The sequence below is a fragment of the Colias eurytheme genome, chromosome 21, assembly GCF_061535395.1.
Source record: "Colias eurytheme isolate Ceu_HAF_F1 chromosome 21, ilColEury1 Martin Lab GWU primary, whole genome shotgun sequence".
Lineage (NCBI taxonomy): Eukaryota > Metazoa > Arthropoda > Insecta > Lepidoptera > Pieridae > Colias > Colias eurytheme.
Genome location: NC_143000.1, coordinates 1,884,710 through 1,902,583, shown reverse-complemented (window position 1 = coordinate 1,902,583; position 17,874 = coordinate 1,884,710). Strand labels below are relative to the sequence as shown.

General features: G+C 32.3%; 1 protein-coding gene across 1 annotated transcript; it reads right to left on the bottom strand.

Moving 5' to 3' along the window:
• Nucleotides 1-1,112: 1,112 nt before the first annotated feature.
• On the bottom strand, nt 1,113-17,721 carry rho-4 (rhomboid-4). Its single transcript, XM_090114329.1, has 7 exons — nt 17,360-17,721; nt 12,389-12,647; nt 11,263-11,304; nt 3,469-3,673; nt 2,875-3,088; nt 2,051-2,201; nt 1,113-1,667 (listed from the first exon to the last, which is right to left on the bottom strand). The coding sequence occupies exons 1-7, from the start codon at nt 17,444-17,446 to the stop codon at nt 1,522-1,524; spliced, it is 1,104 nt and encodes a 367-aa protein (XP_089970455.1). The 5' UTR covers nt 17,447-17,721; the 3' UTR covers nt 1,113-1,521.
• Nucleotides 17,722-17,874: the final 153 nt, after the last annotated feature.

Sequence of the window (17,874 nt, the reverse complement as noted above, 5' to 3'; positions counted from 1 at the left end):
TTTGATTTTTATCTGTCCTCTTTCATCACAGGACTGGCATTATCATAGAAAAACTTATAAAAGAACGGACGGGTGAAATATACTAATACTGTTAGAAAAACGAATTCTGTTAATAATTTGTCCTTATCGAACACTCCTTGTTCGATCATAATATTATGCATTTTATTATTCACTGCCCTAGAGATATTTACTTATATTTTTTACATGAGTGAGGATCGAACCCGGTATTATTGATAACGCTCACGCATTAACCAAAGCACCTAGAATATCGTCGAAAAGACATTTAATACAAAAATTTGTGCGTCCATTACATATTCCGACACTTAGGCCCCAATACGTTTTATATTATTATGAATACTGTATATTTTATTTTATTTATGTGACTTCAAATTAGTGTTCAATGTTTAATTATACGTATTAGAAGTGTTTTTATTTACTTTTAAACATTTATTTTCCGATATGATTTGTTTCTGCGATAAAAAGCGCGTATTTTTTGTTCATTTTTATTTGGCTTTTCGTCTTATATTGTTAATAATTATTACAAAAACAAGAAACAAAAACCACATACAATAAATCTGATAATTGGCAAAACTCAACTATTTGAAGTCACATTAAAATATAATTACACTAACAATACTTATATTAAAAAGCTATAATACACTTGAGCAAAACACTCTTACATGCAGACATACAAAAAATAAATAAATATATTACAAAAAATAGGCACTTAGGGACATTGACATTAATGTATACTTGTATAGTTAATAGTATACAAGAAATTGTTCTTAATAATTTAAAGTTTATAAGATAGTAATTGTGCGATAGTATATTAAAATCACAATACTGTAAAGAGCTCATTATTTTGCAGTCTTTTATCAATAGACGTTAATAATAATAATCAATGCCAATAGTTACAAACACGTGTCGTAAGGTACAATTTTAATATATTTAAGTTGAAAAAAAGTTTTCTAGCTGCCAAGGCGTTTTAGAACGACTATTTGTAAGGACATTGTTCAAATTTTTACTGAAAAAAAATGGCGGATTGCTTAAATGTCATATTATATAATAAGAAAAAAAACCTAATTTTCACTATTTATGGGAACTTTGAAATTTGAATCTATATTACTCGTTCCTACATATTTTTTTATTTCTATGCTATGTAGCTCAGAGGAAAAATCTAGTGATAAACCTCACTTAAACTAAATAATAAAAATATAATAAGCCTGCGGAAGCTGCCATTCGATTACATAAGAAATAGGAGCGAGATAGCAATCGTTGGGCTGTCAAGTGCAAGTGAGACGGCATGCTATACCTACAACTATGCTTTTCTATCGTACGTTCATTTTTCGAAAACCCAGAAACAGATGGAATGTGAAAAAAAATCTCAAAAATTTCGCTCTCATAGTACCAACACTACGCTACATAAAAAGCGCGCTGCCAACATGCAAAAACTCCCGGTAACTGTCAACACTGACGCTGTCAAAACGAATATTTCCTTAGAACCAAGTGAACGAGATCATTTTATAGGAAATGTGATTCCCAGAAGATGTTAGCGAGGACTCCGGCTATCATAAGTGAGAAATAAAGAACGACCGCCGCCCACCATAACCGCTTCTCCCATTTTCGCTTCTCGAGATTGCGGAGTACACCGATACCGACGAGTAGACCTGAAATTTAAATATTAATTTTGATGAATTACCTAGAATATATTTTTGCTATGAACGCGTAACAATCGGGTTTTGTGTGACCATGAAAAATTATGCTTAACTTTTATCAATCACGAGTAGGAAGTTAAATTTGCAGGAATTATAAAATTCAGTATTCAGTAACAGTTTTTTTATAAAAAAAAATCTCAGGTAAATTACCCACAAGTTATACAATTTTATAAAGAATATTTTATTTTAAGAAGATAGAAATCTCTGATTAAAAAAATACGATTAACATTATCTACCGATCGATAAGTCAACAATGTTTCCTAGTCAATACTTGGTAAGAAAACATACAAAATCCACGACAGTATTCCTCAACAAATATTCTAGAAAATTCTCACCAGCAACAGCCCCACCCAAATGCGCCACATATCCAATATTCTGCTGCGTGTGTTTCCAATACCTATCGTATACAGCTGTACCGACGTCCACAGCCGCTAGTAATACGAACACGAGTAGCTGGATTATAGCGAACTCCATTTCTGACCAGTTCTGGAATATTCGAGAATAGTTGTAAACATTGCTGATGATGTGCACATTTTAAAATTATTATTTAGGAAGACAGGAAGATATCCATATTTGCCAAGGTTACAAATATGAAGTAAGGAATTTTGTGGTGCTCGAGTAGTCTAAGTTTTTTTTAGATCAAATCATGTTAACGCGCTAATATGTTGCAGTGCACAGGAGAATATTAATAACACGTTTACTTTATAATATTTAGAATGTATGCTATGTTTTTAGAATAGCCAATGTAGCCAAGCCGGAGAAGCAAACTATTTGTTGTATGAACCAAAAAACATGTTATTATTTGAATTTGTACAAGTACAGCATACGTATTATTTTCATAATTTATTTTAATGCTATTATGTACTATATTAGAAGAGCCCATTGTATGTACAGTTGTCATTAACTAATTTATTTACGAGCTTGTTATTTTCAGTGCAATGCAAACAAAGTCCATTCAGAACGATGGTCGTCAAATACTTTCAGCACTTATTGTTTTACCATCAAGGTTATTAACAACGCAAAATACACTTCGTATGGAATATGCATTTCTATGACGGACCTTCAGATATATAAATATGTATCAAGAAAATTTTTAACTCCCAAATACGAATCCTGTAGGCTATTCCTGTAAATTTGCCGTGCCGAAAATGAAACTAACCATAATAATAGTAGCTATATGCGCCGTAATCAAGGCATAAACTCCTCCAGAAGCACCAGCAAGGAACACTTTAGGGTCAGCCAAGCTAGTTGCTAGCGATCCCGCCGCCACCCCCGCGAGGTATACGAGAACCACGCGCCACCATTTATGCACCATCTCTAGTGGTACCCCGAGAAATAGCTGCACCAGTAGGTTGACTAGAAGATGTACTACGCTGGAATAAAAAAGGCATATATTATATGAGGGTAGAAATAAATATCACCGATAATACTGCACTGCGTAATGATTCATATGCCATTTGATTGGTACTTGATGGACTAGGTTTATGTGGATTTATTTTTAGAAGCCGTGTGTAGGTTTGATCGATCGGAAAATAGAGAGAGGAATTTTGCAAACATGTTTGAAATGTAAGTTTATAGATATGTATTATTTTAATGCTGGCAATAACTGACCATAACTAGTAGCATTGATTAAGCAGGCGGAATTCCTTATTGTTGTTAAAGAATTATTAACTTAATATGGGAACGTTATTTGTAAAAAAATTCTGTATGTAATGTGTGAACCTTATGATTTTTATTGATCTGAGATACTCACTTAACATGCACCAGCATATACGTCAAGAATCTCCACGCTTCATGCCTCTTCCTCGGGTTGTAGAGAAACAGTTTCGCGATCGGCCCAGTCGCCGCCGTCTTGCCCTGCGCAGCGTCATAGCAAAATAGGACGATCTCCACAAGAGATATGATGATCATGGACACCGCTGGGGGCCAGCAACTGTATTCCTCTTCGTAGGTGCCGTCTGTGTATGTGAATACTCCCTTGCTACGAGTTCGGACTGGTTAACGCAACACAATCGGGACAGGTAAAGGGATAAGGATAAGCGGGTGGAATCAAGGAAAAGAGACAATTAATGGGGTATTGTTAAGTTTTAAAATTGTTAAACGTATGCGGGTAATCGGTTGTTACATCGGACATACATGTTGTAGGAAATAATTAGAGACGGTTTAAATTACAACCGCGTTAAATAGTGGGAAGGCATATTTGAAATGTTTATAATTTTTAAAAAGTTAGCAACAGCAGATCATAAATAGAGCACGCGCCATGAGTGTGACCAATACGGAATAACAGGACGCATTATTCCAATTAGGCGGTCGCGTGTTGAAAAGGGCAAATTGTCGTATAACAGGATAATTGTAGTAGAATAGTAATTTCAATATTTCAATGGACATAAATAGAAAAGACCATAAAAATTATTAATGAATCAGGATCGCATTAACGATTGTTTAGAAATTGATTTAAGGGCAGGGGTAACAGGACACAAACAAACAAAACAGTAGGAAAGGGGAGGAGAGAAAAAAATTGTGTTAGTACAACTTATACTATGTTAACATAAATACGGAAGGCATCACAGCATGCTATTGCTACGTAATCTCTGTAATACCTTCCTCAATCGGATAATGGGGACACTACAATAGTAGATGTCCTTGGACAAGTAAATGACAGCTTATTAGCGAATGTTATTATGCATCACGAGAAAGATCTATCCCTTCACCTGTTAACCTTTGACCGTGAACATCACAATTCCACGCATGCAGTTAATGATAATATGGGTTTATGTCATGACTTGTTAAGATAATGAGGTGGAGCGTTTGAAAAACCGCCGACATTAAGATTTGACAAAGATGAAAAATGAAAATTATCATACCAAAATAGTCAATTATTTTTTTAACGTAACGCAGAACCGTTCTGAAGGACCACTTGCAAGCGTGCTTGCCACTGCTCTTACATGTTCTCAACCACATTTTTAATCACAGTTGACCACTACCATATCCTAAACGATATACTTCTTAGACACATCCCCTGCTACGACTGTACAATTAAAAGTCCTCTTAATCTAGACTTAAGAGTATCTAGAGGATCTATCGACTATTCGAGTTCTCTGGCGTTGTTTATCAACAAACGGCACGTGCATCTCCAGCCAATAGTATCCGATACTAAGTTAGCGAATGGACAGTGCGTTGCAAGGGCCACTGGCGCCATGGAAAAGTTAATGCAATGAGTTATGAGATACATTTATTGCTTGGATATATTTCTTGAGACATTTTTTAATAATTGAAATTATAGTAACGTTTCCTTATAAGCAGAAGCATATTATGTTAATTTACAGTGGAATAAATGCTTCTCATGCTAGTGGGCAATTTTAGCTTCATTTCGCTCATTCTAGTGGACAATTTTAACTTCTTTCGTAATCTAGAAATTTCTGGAAAGTTACAGGATGTTTTATCCTAAAGTATTTTATTTGCGTTTTGACGTATATTATCACATTTTTGCTAGTTTTAGGAGCACCTTATACGACTTCCAACTTTATCATTAGTTACGCTAATTTAAAGTCACCGAATATGTCTTTACCAGAATCACACTATGGAATATAGCCATCCATTACTTTCAGATCTAAACAGGATAATGAGCCAAAATTGACCGCTGTGACATCACTGCCTCTATTTGCTTTCAAACGTCAGGTGTTTGACCTGTTTAGATTTCAGTGTCAAAGCATTTACGATCAGGGACCAAACGCGTGAGTGGAGTATGATTCACGAATTGGGACGATATTACCATAACCTTTGGAAGATTTGGAATTAAAAATAGACCTATAATTCAGAAGACATGTTTACTTCACAATGGGCAAAGTGAATGTGGGTGGCGGAAAGCCTTGTATCCTACTCTTCGAAGTTATTTTCTTTTTGCCGCGTTAGCCTATTGTATTTTATTTTTATTTAGTTATATAGGTCGCGTTAAAGTAAAGGTATGTTATATGGTTATAGTCTATAGGTTATTCACATAGTTTTCAATTCACGTGGTATATTTGCCTTTTTACTAACATTCAGCACTCAATATTTGTGACTGAATCTAAATTAGCATATTGATTTCTTAAACACGTTATAAGTGTGTATTCTCTACAATCAATGGATCTATATTGAAGTCTATTTTTAGCTACTGTATACCTACACTTTCAATGTGACGCAAATTCTACCGCAAATTGAAAATCATGTCTACTCATTGAGTGTAATTCAATGATAATATTATGTCTCGTATTTTCTGATAGATTTAACGGTAAAATTAGTTTTAACTTTTAATTATAATTTTGTAGCACTAGCCTTTTCACATGGGATACTCAGTATGATACAGTATATAAATCCATTTTTATTGCTCTATTTCTTATATTTTTCTCGTTTTTGATTTAAGTACATATTTATATTAACCGTATATGCAAGATCAACAGGTGACTAATTGTGTTTAAATATTGCTAGGTAACTATTATCTATCGTTAAAATTTAAAGACCTTGTAATAATTATGGGTAAACCGAATTTGATACGCTCTCTAGATTTAAAAGTTGACATAATTTAAAGTACCTAAAGCTATTAGCAATGACCATTTTTAGAAATGCAACAACTTAATAAAGTAATAAAAAAAATTATATATATTTATTTATTTTTGCAAAATCGAAAACAATTTAAATTTTCAAGTGGAAAACGTATCAAACGTTCCTATGAATCCGCATAGAACACTAAAGTACAGACTTATATTATTACACCCACAAATTACATCAATTATTATTCTAAAAAAAATACAAACTGCAAGTGACAGCCCTAAAAACGGCGCGGGCGCAGCCGCCATATAGCAACCCAATCTTCTTATCGCGTGACATCACTGAAATATATTATATACTATCACTGATATAACCCTTATCATTCCAATATCACACTTGTAGTACTTGTGAGTGTACAAACATATTTTAACGATTTCGATTATCCTTATTCGATAACATTTTTAAGGTATAATATAATTTCAAGAATGATTGTACTAGAATCTAGATGAAACGATAAATACAAGGAAAATGCAACTAAGTAATATTCTTTAAAGACAGAAGTTTCAATATCATATACAAATTCACTTATATCGAAGCCACATCCCACATGACAATACAACTGATTTTAAACGAAAAACGATCCTTAGGTAGAGTAAATTGATTCTAGGTCAAAGTTTAAATAAGCTCTATTAGAAATAATGAAACGCTACATTTTGATAAGCATCCCTTGAATACAAATATTTTTTCATAAATAATAATAAACTAATAATCACGTAGGTAACGAATAAGAAAGATTAAATACGATTAATGTATGCATTAATCAACAAACGAGTAACAGTCTCACATGTTTACATTCCTTGTACATTAGGGTTGTCGAATATGCAAAAATAAAAGAAAAGTGTATGAATTCTATTTGAAGGACTGAAACAAATAAAAGTAACACATTCAAATTATTTTAATAGGAGAAACTTAATTTTCTGTTTACTTATTTGACTTATAAATGGAATAAAACGTAGATGTACTCAAAGAAAAATAAGAACAGTATTATTTGTTAAAATTTTGAATAGTTCCCAATGAAACATAGTAACACTTGACACTTCGCAAATTGCAGTACGATTTAGGAAAAAATCTTTCGATTTAAAACCCTGCAAATGCACAACCCTAATGCCTGCAAAACTTGCAACACTACATTATAAAGATTATAATCGTGATTAACGTGGACGAACTAATTGAGTAATTAATTACAATCTTGAGGTAATACCGATTACATATAATATCTTTTCAATTTCAGACGAAAGTAGAAATAGTCTTGGCTAATTTTCTGCGGAAATTGATTTTTAACGTATTTGTAAATGTTGCAAGTGCAAGTTTGAAGTCGGTTGTTTTTAACGCAGTTATTGACTTGTTATTTATTTTGTACGACAAAAGGAGTAAATTGGCGTATATTTGATACAACCCAATGGATGGTTGGATGAATTGGTTGACCGATGAACCAAGAACGGAGCATTTATTAATGTTGGAAATACTCGGAAAAACAAAGTTGCGGGTACAGATAGTGATAATAATTAATAGGAAGTTACATATCCCGGAAAGATTGAAACTGCATTAATTCACATGTATAATTAATATAAACAGAAATACAAACTGCAATAATAATTTATGTGACAACTGTATTGTATGACAAGAACCCAATTTTTATGGAGAATGCCCTCATTTGTGATATTCGGAATTATCTTTTTAGATGGCTAAATACGCTTTCTATCAATAGAATTAACTAAAATAAAATTATGGATTAATATTATTGTTTATAATAAGTTTTATTGACTAAATACCCACATCTTACAACAGTTTGAGTGGTCCGTGAGTTAATTTCAGTGCTTGCTAATCTCAACACTTGCACCGATGTCCGAACACGACCGTATGGAGAATAACTTGTCCGTATTCCTGTTACAATCGATGCTGTTATATAATCTATAGTAATAATATTATAAAGCTGAAGAGTTTGTTTGTTTGAACGCGATAATCTCAAGAACTACTGGCCCGATTTGAAAAATTTCTAAAAAAACTTTCGGTGTTGGATAGCCCATTAATCGAGGAAGAAGCAATGCGGGTGAAACCGCGAGCACAGCTAGTGTATAATATATACAACTATGTACTAAGTATATTATAGTATACTCGTGGGTCGAATGTGGGCAAGGTTTGTGACATAAGATGTTGTGTGACGCATTTTTACTTTGGGAAAGCTTAGCTCACACCCCCGCTATAATATTCAAATTATGCTTACTGCTTATGTAGCAAAAGTTTATAAAACTTGTCGGACAAATGCTTAAAAATGTTCATTTGCATCTGGGAAGGTGATTGGTTGTAGCCCACGGGAAGCTTCTTTCATAATAAATAGTTGGAAGCGATAAGTGGAGGAACATTTTAAACTAGGTATTAACGAATCTAAAGTAAACACTCTGTTACTAATATGTTATCTATTTGTCTGTTTCTAAAGCAGAACTAACGTACAAGTTATCGAAAATCCTATATCCATTTAGGAAAGTAATAATTAACCTAGTTAATGAGTGAAAAAACCTCTTATCAGTACACAGGTACAAAAATGAGTCACACGCGCTTATCAAGTGTCCAGCAAGGTCACTGGGCGCTATTTATTTACTTTGTAATTATAATAAAGCCTCAGCATTATTAGTAATTGATTAAACAAACGCTTCCTACACTTGCTAAGAATGTTACATTTGTAAATTTTCCGAGGGATCCTTAACTTGAGTGAGATGTTTACTTCGCAATGGGCAAAGTGAATGTGGGTGGCGGAAATTTTTGGGCCTTCCACAATTTTAGCTGACTGTCGTTTTGTTATTGGTTTATAGCATTACCCCTAACCAGATTTATCGTATGCTTTGCTACCACTATGATACTGATCCTTTTAAGATGAATGAACTTTTACTAAAGTGTCCTATAATCATCATCATCTTTGAAAGAGTGTAGAACTATAGCTTGCTGATAAGCCAGAACTTATCAACATGAATGAAGATGAAGACTGCTCATGTAAAATTGCATGAGAGACATTGTGTCAAATCTCAGAACTATTAAATAATAACTAAGCAGGATACAATAAGCCGTGGTAAAAGCTGTTTAAATTATTAACCAAATCAATAGTTCATTGACCGCACTAGTTAACGCTTCGCCCGTAAACAGTCATAACGTGTAATACTAGTTTTTTTGCAATCGATTCATAATAATAAATGTAAACAATTTCATATTATGAAAAAGGTTATGAAAGTAGAAATTCATAAGGACGCATAGCATGTGCAAGTCGATTACAATCGCAGGGAGATCCTTTAAAAAGAAGAGACACTGCAGGACTTGAAAGAAAGTTTTGTTTACTGTGTTCATGCAAAACACAGATAAACAGGAAGCAATTTGATTTAATTTATTCATATAATATACTGAATGACGTTCTAAACTATGAGATTTAACCCCAAAATTGGAAGCTGTTTATGAATGAGCGTAGGAAATACAGAAGGCTGCAGCCTGCAATCGGTGGCAGGGAACCGACCCTTTACTTGTGTTCGCTTACCTTATTTCAGGGAATTGATAGCAATTTAATTTCATTTGCGCTATTAGCAGTAGGTATCATGCAATACAAATATTTTGATATTTTGCAGTTTGCACACTTTTTAGAACTATCCGCAAATCGTTACTAAAAATAATAATTTAAAAGGAAAAGTTCGTTTGTTTGAACGTGTTGGACGGATTTCAAAATTCCTTCACCGTTTGAAATGTAGGTACTACGTTAGCTCTAGTATAATATTTTATTATCTATGGTTAGATCTATATGGTATGTGTTCAGTGTTGCCAGCTATGAAGCTATTTACTTGCACATCAACATCCCTGTTAACCTATGTGTGTTTTATCTATACTAATATTATAAAGCTGAAACGTTTATTTGTTTGAACGCGCTAATCTCGGGAACTACTGGTCTGATTTGAAAAATTCTTTCGGTGTTAGATAGCTCATTTATCGAGAAAGGCTATATATCATCTCGCTAAGACCAACAGGATCGGAGCAATGTGGGTGAAACCGCGGAGCACAGCTAGTCCAAAATATGCGTCATTCGTTAGGTGCATTCGAGGTTAAACAGTTTACTCCCATGTCACGTACTGTTTGATAAATTTAACTAAGTTGGGTAATGACGCAAATTGGTATTTCAATGTTTTTCATAATATACACGAGATTATATACAAACTTTACCTAAAGGTTATTTTTACTTGGTCTTATTTTGTACTTTGTAGTAATGATTTGAGTATGGTTAAGTATTAATTTTCTTGAAACAGCATAGACAGCATGATGATATGAATATTAGATACACACATATAACATTTTTGTAAATCATAATGTATGTCGATTTAACTAAGTATATTAAAGCATCAAGCGGTTAAACTGTAGGTAATAAAGCTAAAGTTTCGTACGATAAATTATTCGAGTCCAAATCAATACTGTGCAATAACTTATACCTAAGTTCTAGCCTCGAATATTTTGAAAAAAAAAATGTTCACGAGGAAATCGATAGAAATATGTTATATGTAGAACTTAATGACACGTTCATCATTAAACGAAAAGTTATCTAAATTTTGCGCACAACTCCTCTTAATAGAAGATTAGGTAATGATCCCACATGAATGGATGAATTTCTTCAACATATTATGACTCGAATGAAACAAATAGCAATCGACCATAAAGAACACAGTTTTATACAGCCCACGACAAAAATACTCATACACATAGAGAATAGAGTCTTTTAATTCTTCACAATCTTTTAATTCTTGAAAAAGAGTTCGATTTTTTCTATTACCCGCTCTTAAGGATTCCAAAAAAACTAGTTGCTCTTCTCTATTCTCTATGTTTATGATACGACCAATGACAACACTTAGGTACGAAAGCGTGAATTTCGAATTTCGAATGTATGGACACAGGCCGAAAACACAAAACCAATGAGGTAGAATAAAAAAAAAAGTACCGCCATCGGACGCTGACACTGGCCGGAAGCCTGACCACCGTTCTAGATTAAAAAAAATAGCTGTCAAATTGTTGTATTTACTCACTTTACTATTTACACAAAAAAGTTTAGTATACCTAGCGTGCTATTAAAGGGAGCCAGTTTCACGACTTCTGATAAAGTCACTGATAGCTTTAAATGGGCTATAATTAATTACTATTTGAATTAATTAACTAGGTTATAATAATACATTTTGACCTATATTTTCATACATTGTGTTATTCTGACGGATAAGGTAAATATAAATTAGGTATATAGACTATATTCAGAAGTGGTGAAACTAGCTAAAATATTGTAAATATGCTATGTTAAAATGAATTAAGAGAAAATTTTATAAGATTATTGGAGATTTTTACAATATTTTTCAAACTTTTGAAGCGCAAGTCACATTCTGGCTAAATTGTAAATTATCATGCGTTTTGCATACATGTTGAATTAAATGTTAATTAAAATTATATTATTAAATCAAGATGCATAGGTATATACAGGAAGGGAACACTAGTACATATTTACAGAAAAGAAAAATCAATCGTTGAATAATGTACCTACGTGACTTATATTAATAACTAATAATTATTTATTACAAAACTCTGTATCAAATTAATTATTTGCAAATGCCTTATAAAATTATGAGAATAATATATTATAGAGAAAAAAAAACGTGGATAAAAATTAAAATGACTTCGAAGATATAAAAGATCCAAATTGCCATTGCGTTTTTCAGTTTCTATTTTTAATATACGACACAATTTAGGACTATGACATCTTTTTAAAATATCTAGAATTTCTACGTGATAGCCAAAATAAAACTCCTGCGTGATTACTAAATTCTGAATCATCATTGCAATCGTATTGTATCGTCAGAGACAATTCAAATACATAAATATAGTTTAAGACCATACATGCTGAATTACCTTCTCTATGCAACTACATTTTTTACCAAAATTATTGTCCATATTATTTAAATTTCTTTCTTTAATCTACTTGTCATCGTTATTGCAATTAATAATATTGGTTAGTATTCAATACAGATCACACACTAATCATTCATCTACATCTGGCAACACTTAGTTACTATAATACATACCGGTAGTATCAACGGGGTCTCTATGCGGCACAAGACCATGTACATATCTCGCCACAAAATGTCCGAACACCGCCTTCAGCGCTGGATGGTGCATCATCTCCACGAACTCTGAGAACTCCAGATAACCAGAGTTATCCCGGTCGGCTACCGACATGATTTTCTCTACAACATTGTCTGGTAGGTCATGGTCGTATTCCCTTGATTCGATTATGTGCTTCAGTTCTACGTAGGATATCCGCCCGTCGTTGTCTTTGTCATACTGTAAAGAAGGTATTTTAAGTGACTAGTTCTGAAAGTTTTGATGGGAAGGGCGATGGTCTATTAAGAATTATTCCGTGGGACGGAATTAAAGTTTAAAAGAGTAGAATATTTAGGGAACATGCAATATTTCTTTAAGTTTTAGAACCTAATAACCTTATTGGTCAACGTGGTTATCCGCGGCGTAAGTTTTCAGTCGCGTAAGAATAGGATAAGGAGTTAAAAAAACTATTTGCAAAATTTTGGCACAACTAACAATCCTTTATCTATAGTGCGATCAGAGATGGTGGTGCGAGAAACATGTACCAATACCACTTTTTTTCTTTCTATATATAACCCCTAAAACTTATACTACAATACTCGAAATTGAGATCAAATTTTGCAATAGGCAGCATATGTTGCTTATCAACAGGTGTGAGGTGATGTATCCGTTTATTTGCCTTTCCGTGTAAAAAGGGGAATAGCTTTCGGTATTATTACATTGGCGTTACGATTTTCAATTCTATTTCTCAACCTATATTATGGTGCATTTACACATTCGTGCGAATAGCGTGGCTATTAGCGAGGCGAATAACGAACACGCATGTGTAAGCACTAAGCAATGCATTCGCTATTCGCCTTGAGATTCGCGTATTACGGCCAGTTTTTCGGACGTAATCAAAAAGGAAGACGAATATGTAAACAGTCGCAGTGGTTAGCTCCAAGTCAAGAGGCAAACAAGAATGTGTAAATGCACCATTATGTATATATTCCAAGACTCATTTTGGCTACACGTGTGTTACAGGGAATTCTGACTTCATTGCTAATCCGTCACTGTTTAACTCGGTCAATGGCTAACCGCATACCGCTGCTCCACAAATATTGACTGATTCGTTCATTGTTTATTTTGTGTGTTAGCGCCGATAACAATACGGTTTGTTTTCATTGGGAGGAATTAGAGTGCTCTATATGTGTCTATTGGGCGTTCAATGCCTCTTTTAATGCGTTTTGTGTACGTATTGCCTCTTTAAATGTGTACACTTATTATGACATTATATTATTGTGATTTGTTAAATCTTTTTCATAGTGGACTACCGTCAGATAACACAAACTGTAAAAATATAGATAATAACTACAAATGACATCTTAGTACTCAAATTAAAATTAATTTTTAGTGAAATTTTCTTGTTTTTTCTGACCGTAGGTAACTAGGTATCGTATAAATTATCATCAAATTCTGGTAGTCTTGGCAAGATTGGGAAGATTGACCACTTATCTTTGTTAGAGAATTTATGTATCATCAGAAGAGCTTTGGCCTTTGATCATCCGCTTAGCATTACAAACTATAATAATAAAATCTCAAATCGCTTTAAATTTAATTGGGTTAATACTTTATACCTTTTAGTAGTATTTTTAGTAGTAATTTAACGTTTGTTTATGTGAATGAAGTACGAATTTGCTCATAATTTTTAAATCACTAGCGACCCGTCCTGTATTCGCACGTGTGTAATTAATTATGCTTGTTATATATTAGAAGAATTACCTTCTTGAAAACTGTGGCTATTAAAAAATACCATATCAAAATAGTTTGCGCATTTTTATAGATCTAAGCATTGTAGGTACACAGGGAAAGACAATTTGGTACATAAATAAATAATATTTTTTAAAGGTCTTCAAGGAACAAGTAATACGTAGATGCAGAATTCGTGAGGCAGATATTATATGAATAGGTATAACTATGTATATCTATTCAAAGTCGTTGAGAAAAACCATATTATTTTAAAATGCTAATCATACGTGATGTCAGGAAATACCGGTGTAAAATCAGTCAGTCACAATAGAGGAACCTAACATTTTTCCTCTAAAATTATCATATTTTTTTAAAATAAATTGTTTAATTAATAGCCTTTATTCCTTTTATCTCCTAGTTATTCTGATCGTAACTTGTCCTTGAGGGTAAATTGCAATTACCTATTTGTTATGGATGCGTGCCATATCTTCTATTTCAATATACCTACCTACATAAAGGTACCTATATGTAGAAGCGTTGTTTCTAAAAAAATCATGAACCAAGAACATCATGTCGTTTTTTCATTAATTTTAATAACTACCAAATAATCAATATAAAAAATAGACAAACAAAAAGGTATAGAAGAAAATTTAAAATTAAAGAACAAATCAAATTAAAATAATTATGTTATGAAGATATTTTTAAAAAAGACATCATACATAATAAAGAGAAGGTAATGAATCATGGCTTACACTTACGGAAAAAAATTAGAATTCACTATGACTCACACCAATACATTCTTCATAGATTCATGTAATATATTATTTTAGTATGTATGTGTGTGGTTATCGTGTTGTATTATAAACTGGGTTATTAGGTAATTAATTATAGGAAGTAAAAAACGGGAAGATCAATGTCGTAATTTTTGTAAAAAAATATCAAAAAGGTTTTTGCCATTTTTTAAAGTAGCAAATTTTGAATCTAAGTTTTACTTTCAGGAATTAAAAGATTCGTATTTTAATACTGCAAAAACGATAGAGTGAATTTTGTTATAACGTTTCAAAGTCATAAATATTCTCAATTGATTCTGTACATCTTTAAAGTGACAAAAAATTGGAAGACTGCAGTGGTTTTGTAATGGTAATATCCTTTTATCTCCGGTGAAAATAATTAACAGGAAATCCCGATTCTTGTAGAGAGAAATGGGTTGTTCCGTTTTGCCGCTACTAAAATTACTCAATGATAATTATGCTTGCTATAAGCTATTGCTTACTTAAGATATGTATTTATGATATACCTACTTCATTTGTCTAGATTTCATGTAACGTCTGTAACGTATGTATAAAAAAATATACGACAAAAAGAAAATTTTGCGAAGCTTTGGTAAAATATGTTAGCTACTCGCCGCGAATCTGTCCGGAAAATTTTACAAAAAACCCGATGTACACGGTTTTTTTTTTTGGCTTTTTGCAAATACTATCATGCCAATTGCCATCTTTGTGGCTTAACATCACATAAAATGAATATGTATAATAATGTACGCGTTCGGTCTTCCCCTTTTCAGACTTTATAAAATCGTTTACTACTATGATTTTTTAATATTGTACTCTTAAATTAATATGCATTTGAAATAAATTTGCTTTTTGTTGCAAATCTCTGCACCTTAGCAATATCAATCATCACACATCCCAATGTCTTTAAGGCAGAGTATCCTTAGAATGTCAGTCATAATTCATTTTATAGGACTCGGTACATAGGTGACATTGTTTTAATCTGCCTAGTGCCTTAGAAGATGCATTTGGTTTTCAATAAGTTTTACGAGTTAAAATAAATTATTTATTGTTTGTTTGTCTTTTAAGTTATGCTGCTATTAATAAATCTTTTTGTACATAATATAATATCTATGACTGAGGGTAATATTTTATTTGTATTTGTATTTCATATCTAAATTGGGTAATAAATAAAATTGAAAATATTAATATTTGCAGTTAATAATTCTTAATAACTTGATTACTTTTATTGAGGCTGAGGAATTGAAACTATTCAAAAAAATCATAAAGGCAGTACAGATCCAGTCAGACGAAAATACTAGTGAACCAATAAACAACAAAAAGAAGTTATCACCACTTATATTTAAAATTTATAATGCTTCTCTGTTGATAACAGCTCTCTTACAAACTTTTCAAAGAGGATCATATATTTAACTGTTTGATTTAGTGGTTTAACCATTAACTATAGTGTACTAATAAATTGGCAATTGGCCAAAACCCACTGTACATTCGTTACTGAAATAGAAGTATTAATTACATCAATTGTTGTACTTCTGTTTTAGATGTTTACTTTACTTCAAAGTTCTTGCTTGATCTAGGATATTTATATTGTTTAAGAAAATTGTATTTTATCATAGATTCAAATATTGAAAAATGTTTAGCTTTTAGCTCACATTTTTTAAAATAATATTAGCTTACTATTTGGAATATTAATGTTTTTACCTAAGAACAGATTTCAGAGAAATTTCCCAGTAGGATACCATGGAAGTGAAGCCATGGGATCCAAGTAGTATTAAAATAAATCTATTCTCATTTGATGATGGGTAAATTTGTAACATTTTACATATTAAGTGCATCCTCAGATAGCAGCTAGGACATATCTTTTGATAATTTGATAACAAAATATAAAGTATGTATAATTAATTAATTTAGATAGACTGGGTCATTTATTAAGGAATGTATTGTGTGGAAAAAATCAGGGAAATGTCCCAATTTCCTCACTATAAAAAAAGGGATATGTCCCAGAGGTGTCAAAAAGGATTTAAAATATATTCACAAGTATTAAATATTCATATCTCATTGTAAAGTTTGCTTCTTCTTGTAACAATTTTTTATTAAAAACATACTAATTTTAATAACTGTACACTTATTATATTAATCATTCGCCTAGACCTAGAGAAATAAAAATAAAGTGTGGATTGTTTTATTTTTTAATTAAAGAGTTGAAAATATTGCAACTGAAATGTTCTTTTTCCCTGATTCATTTCTGATTTATTTGGGTAAACGAACACAAAAACACATTAAAGTATAAACCCTACATTTCTTACAAATTAACGCCGACAAGGGAAAACTTTCACTTCGTGAGAACAAAGTCAATACATTCGACATACTTTTAGAATCAGATAACTTCTAAAATTCTAAATCAGATAATATTTTCCAAATAATTGACCATACCTTATTAAATATTCTCCTCCAGTATAAATCTGATCTTGTTGGTGTTAGTGGTATAGATACGTTGGCTTCCCGTTGAACCGACTGCATTTTTACCCAAAATCTTGCGAAGAACTAGTTATTTTAATTTTCTGTCTCAGCACATAACAGTATTTCGGATCACTATTAAACGTACATGATCGATTTATTGCAAGGAAACGATAAGATAAGGTATTTCTGGATAATATCCTGATTATTTTTTGTATCCGTGTTTATATTTCTGATAACGCCGCAAACAATTTACGATTTCACAGTTCACACCTACACCGACACATTACCGTTATCCAATCACTCCGACAGAGCAGTAAAAATATATACAGACAGATGACAGAAGCGACCTCGGGTAGCGAAAACATTGACAGATAATATAGATACATAAAAAAAGATAAAAAAATATAACAAAAATATGTAAAATTAATCATTATTGCACGCACATTACACGTACTTCTCACCACGAAGAAATAAATTACTGCAAATAC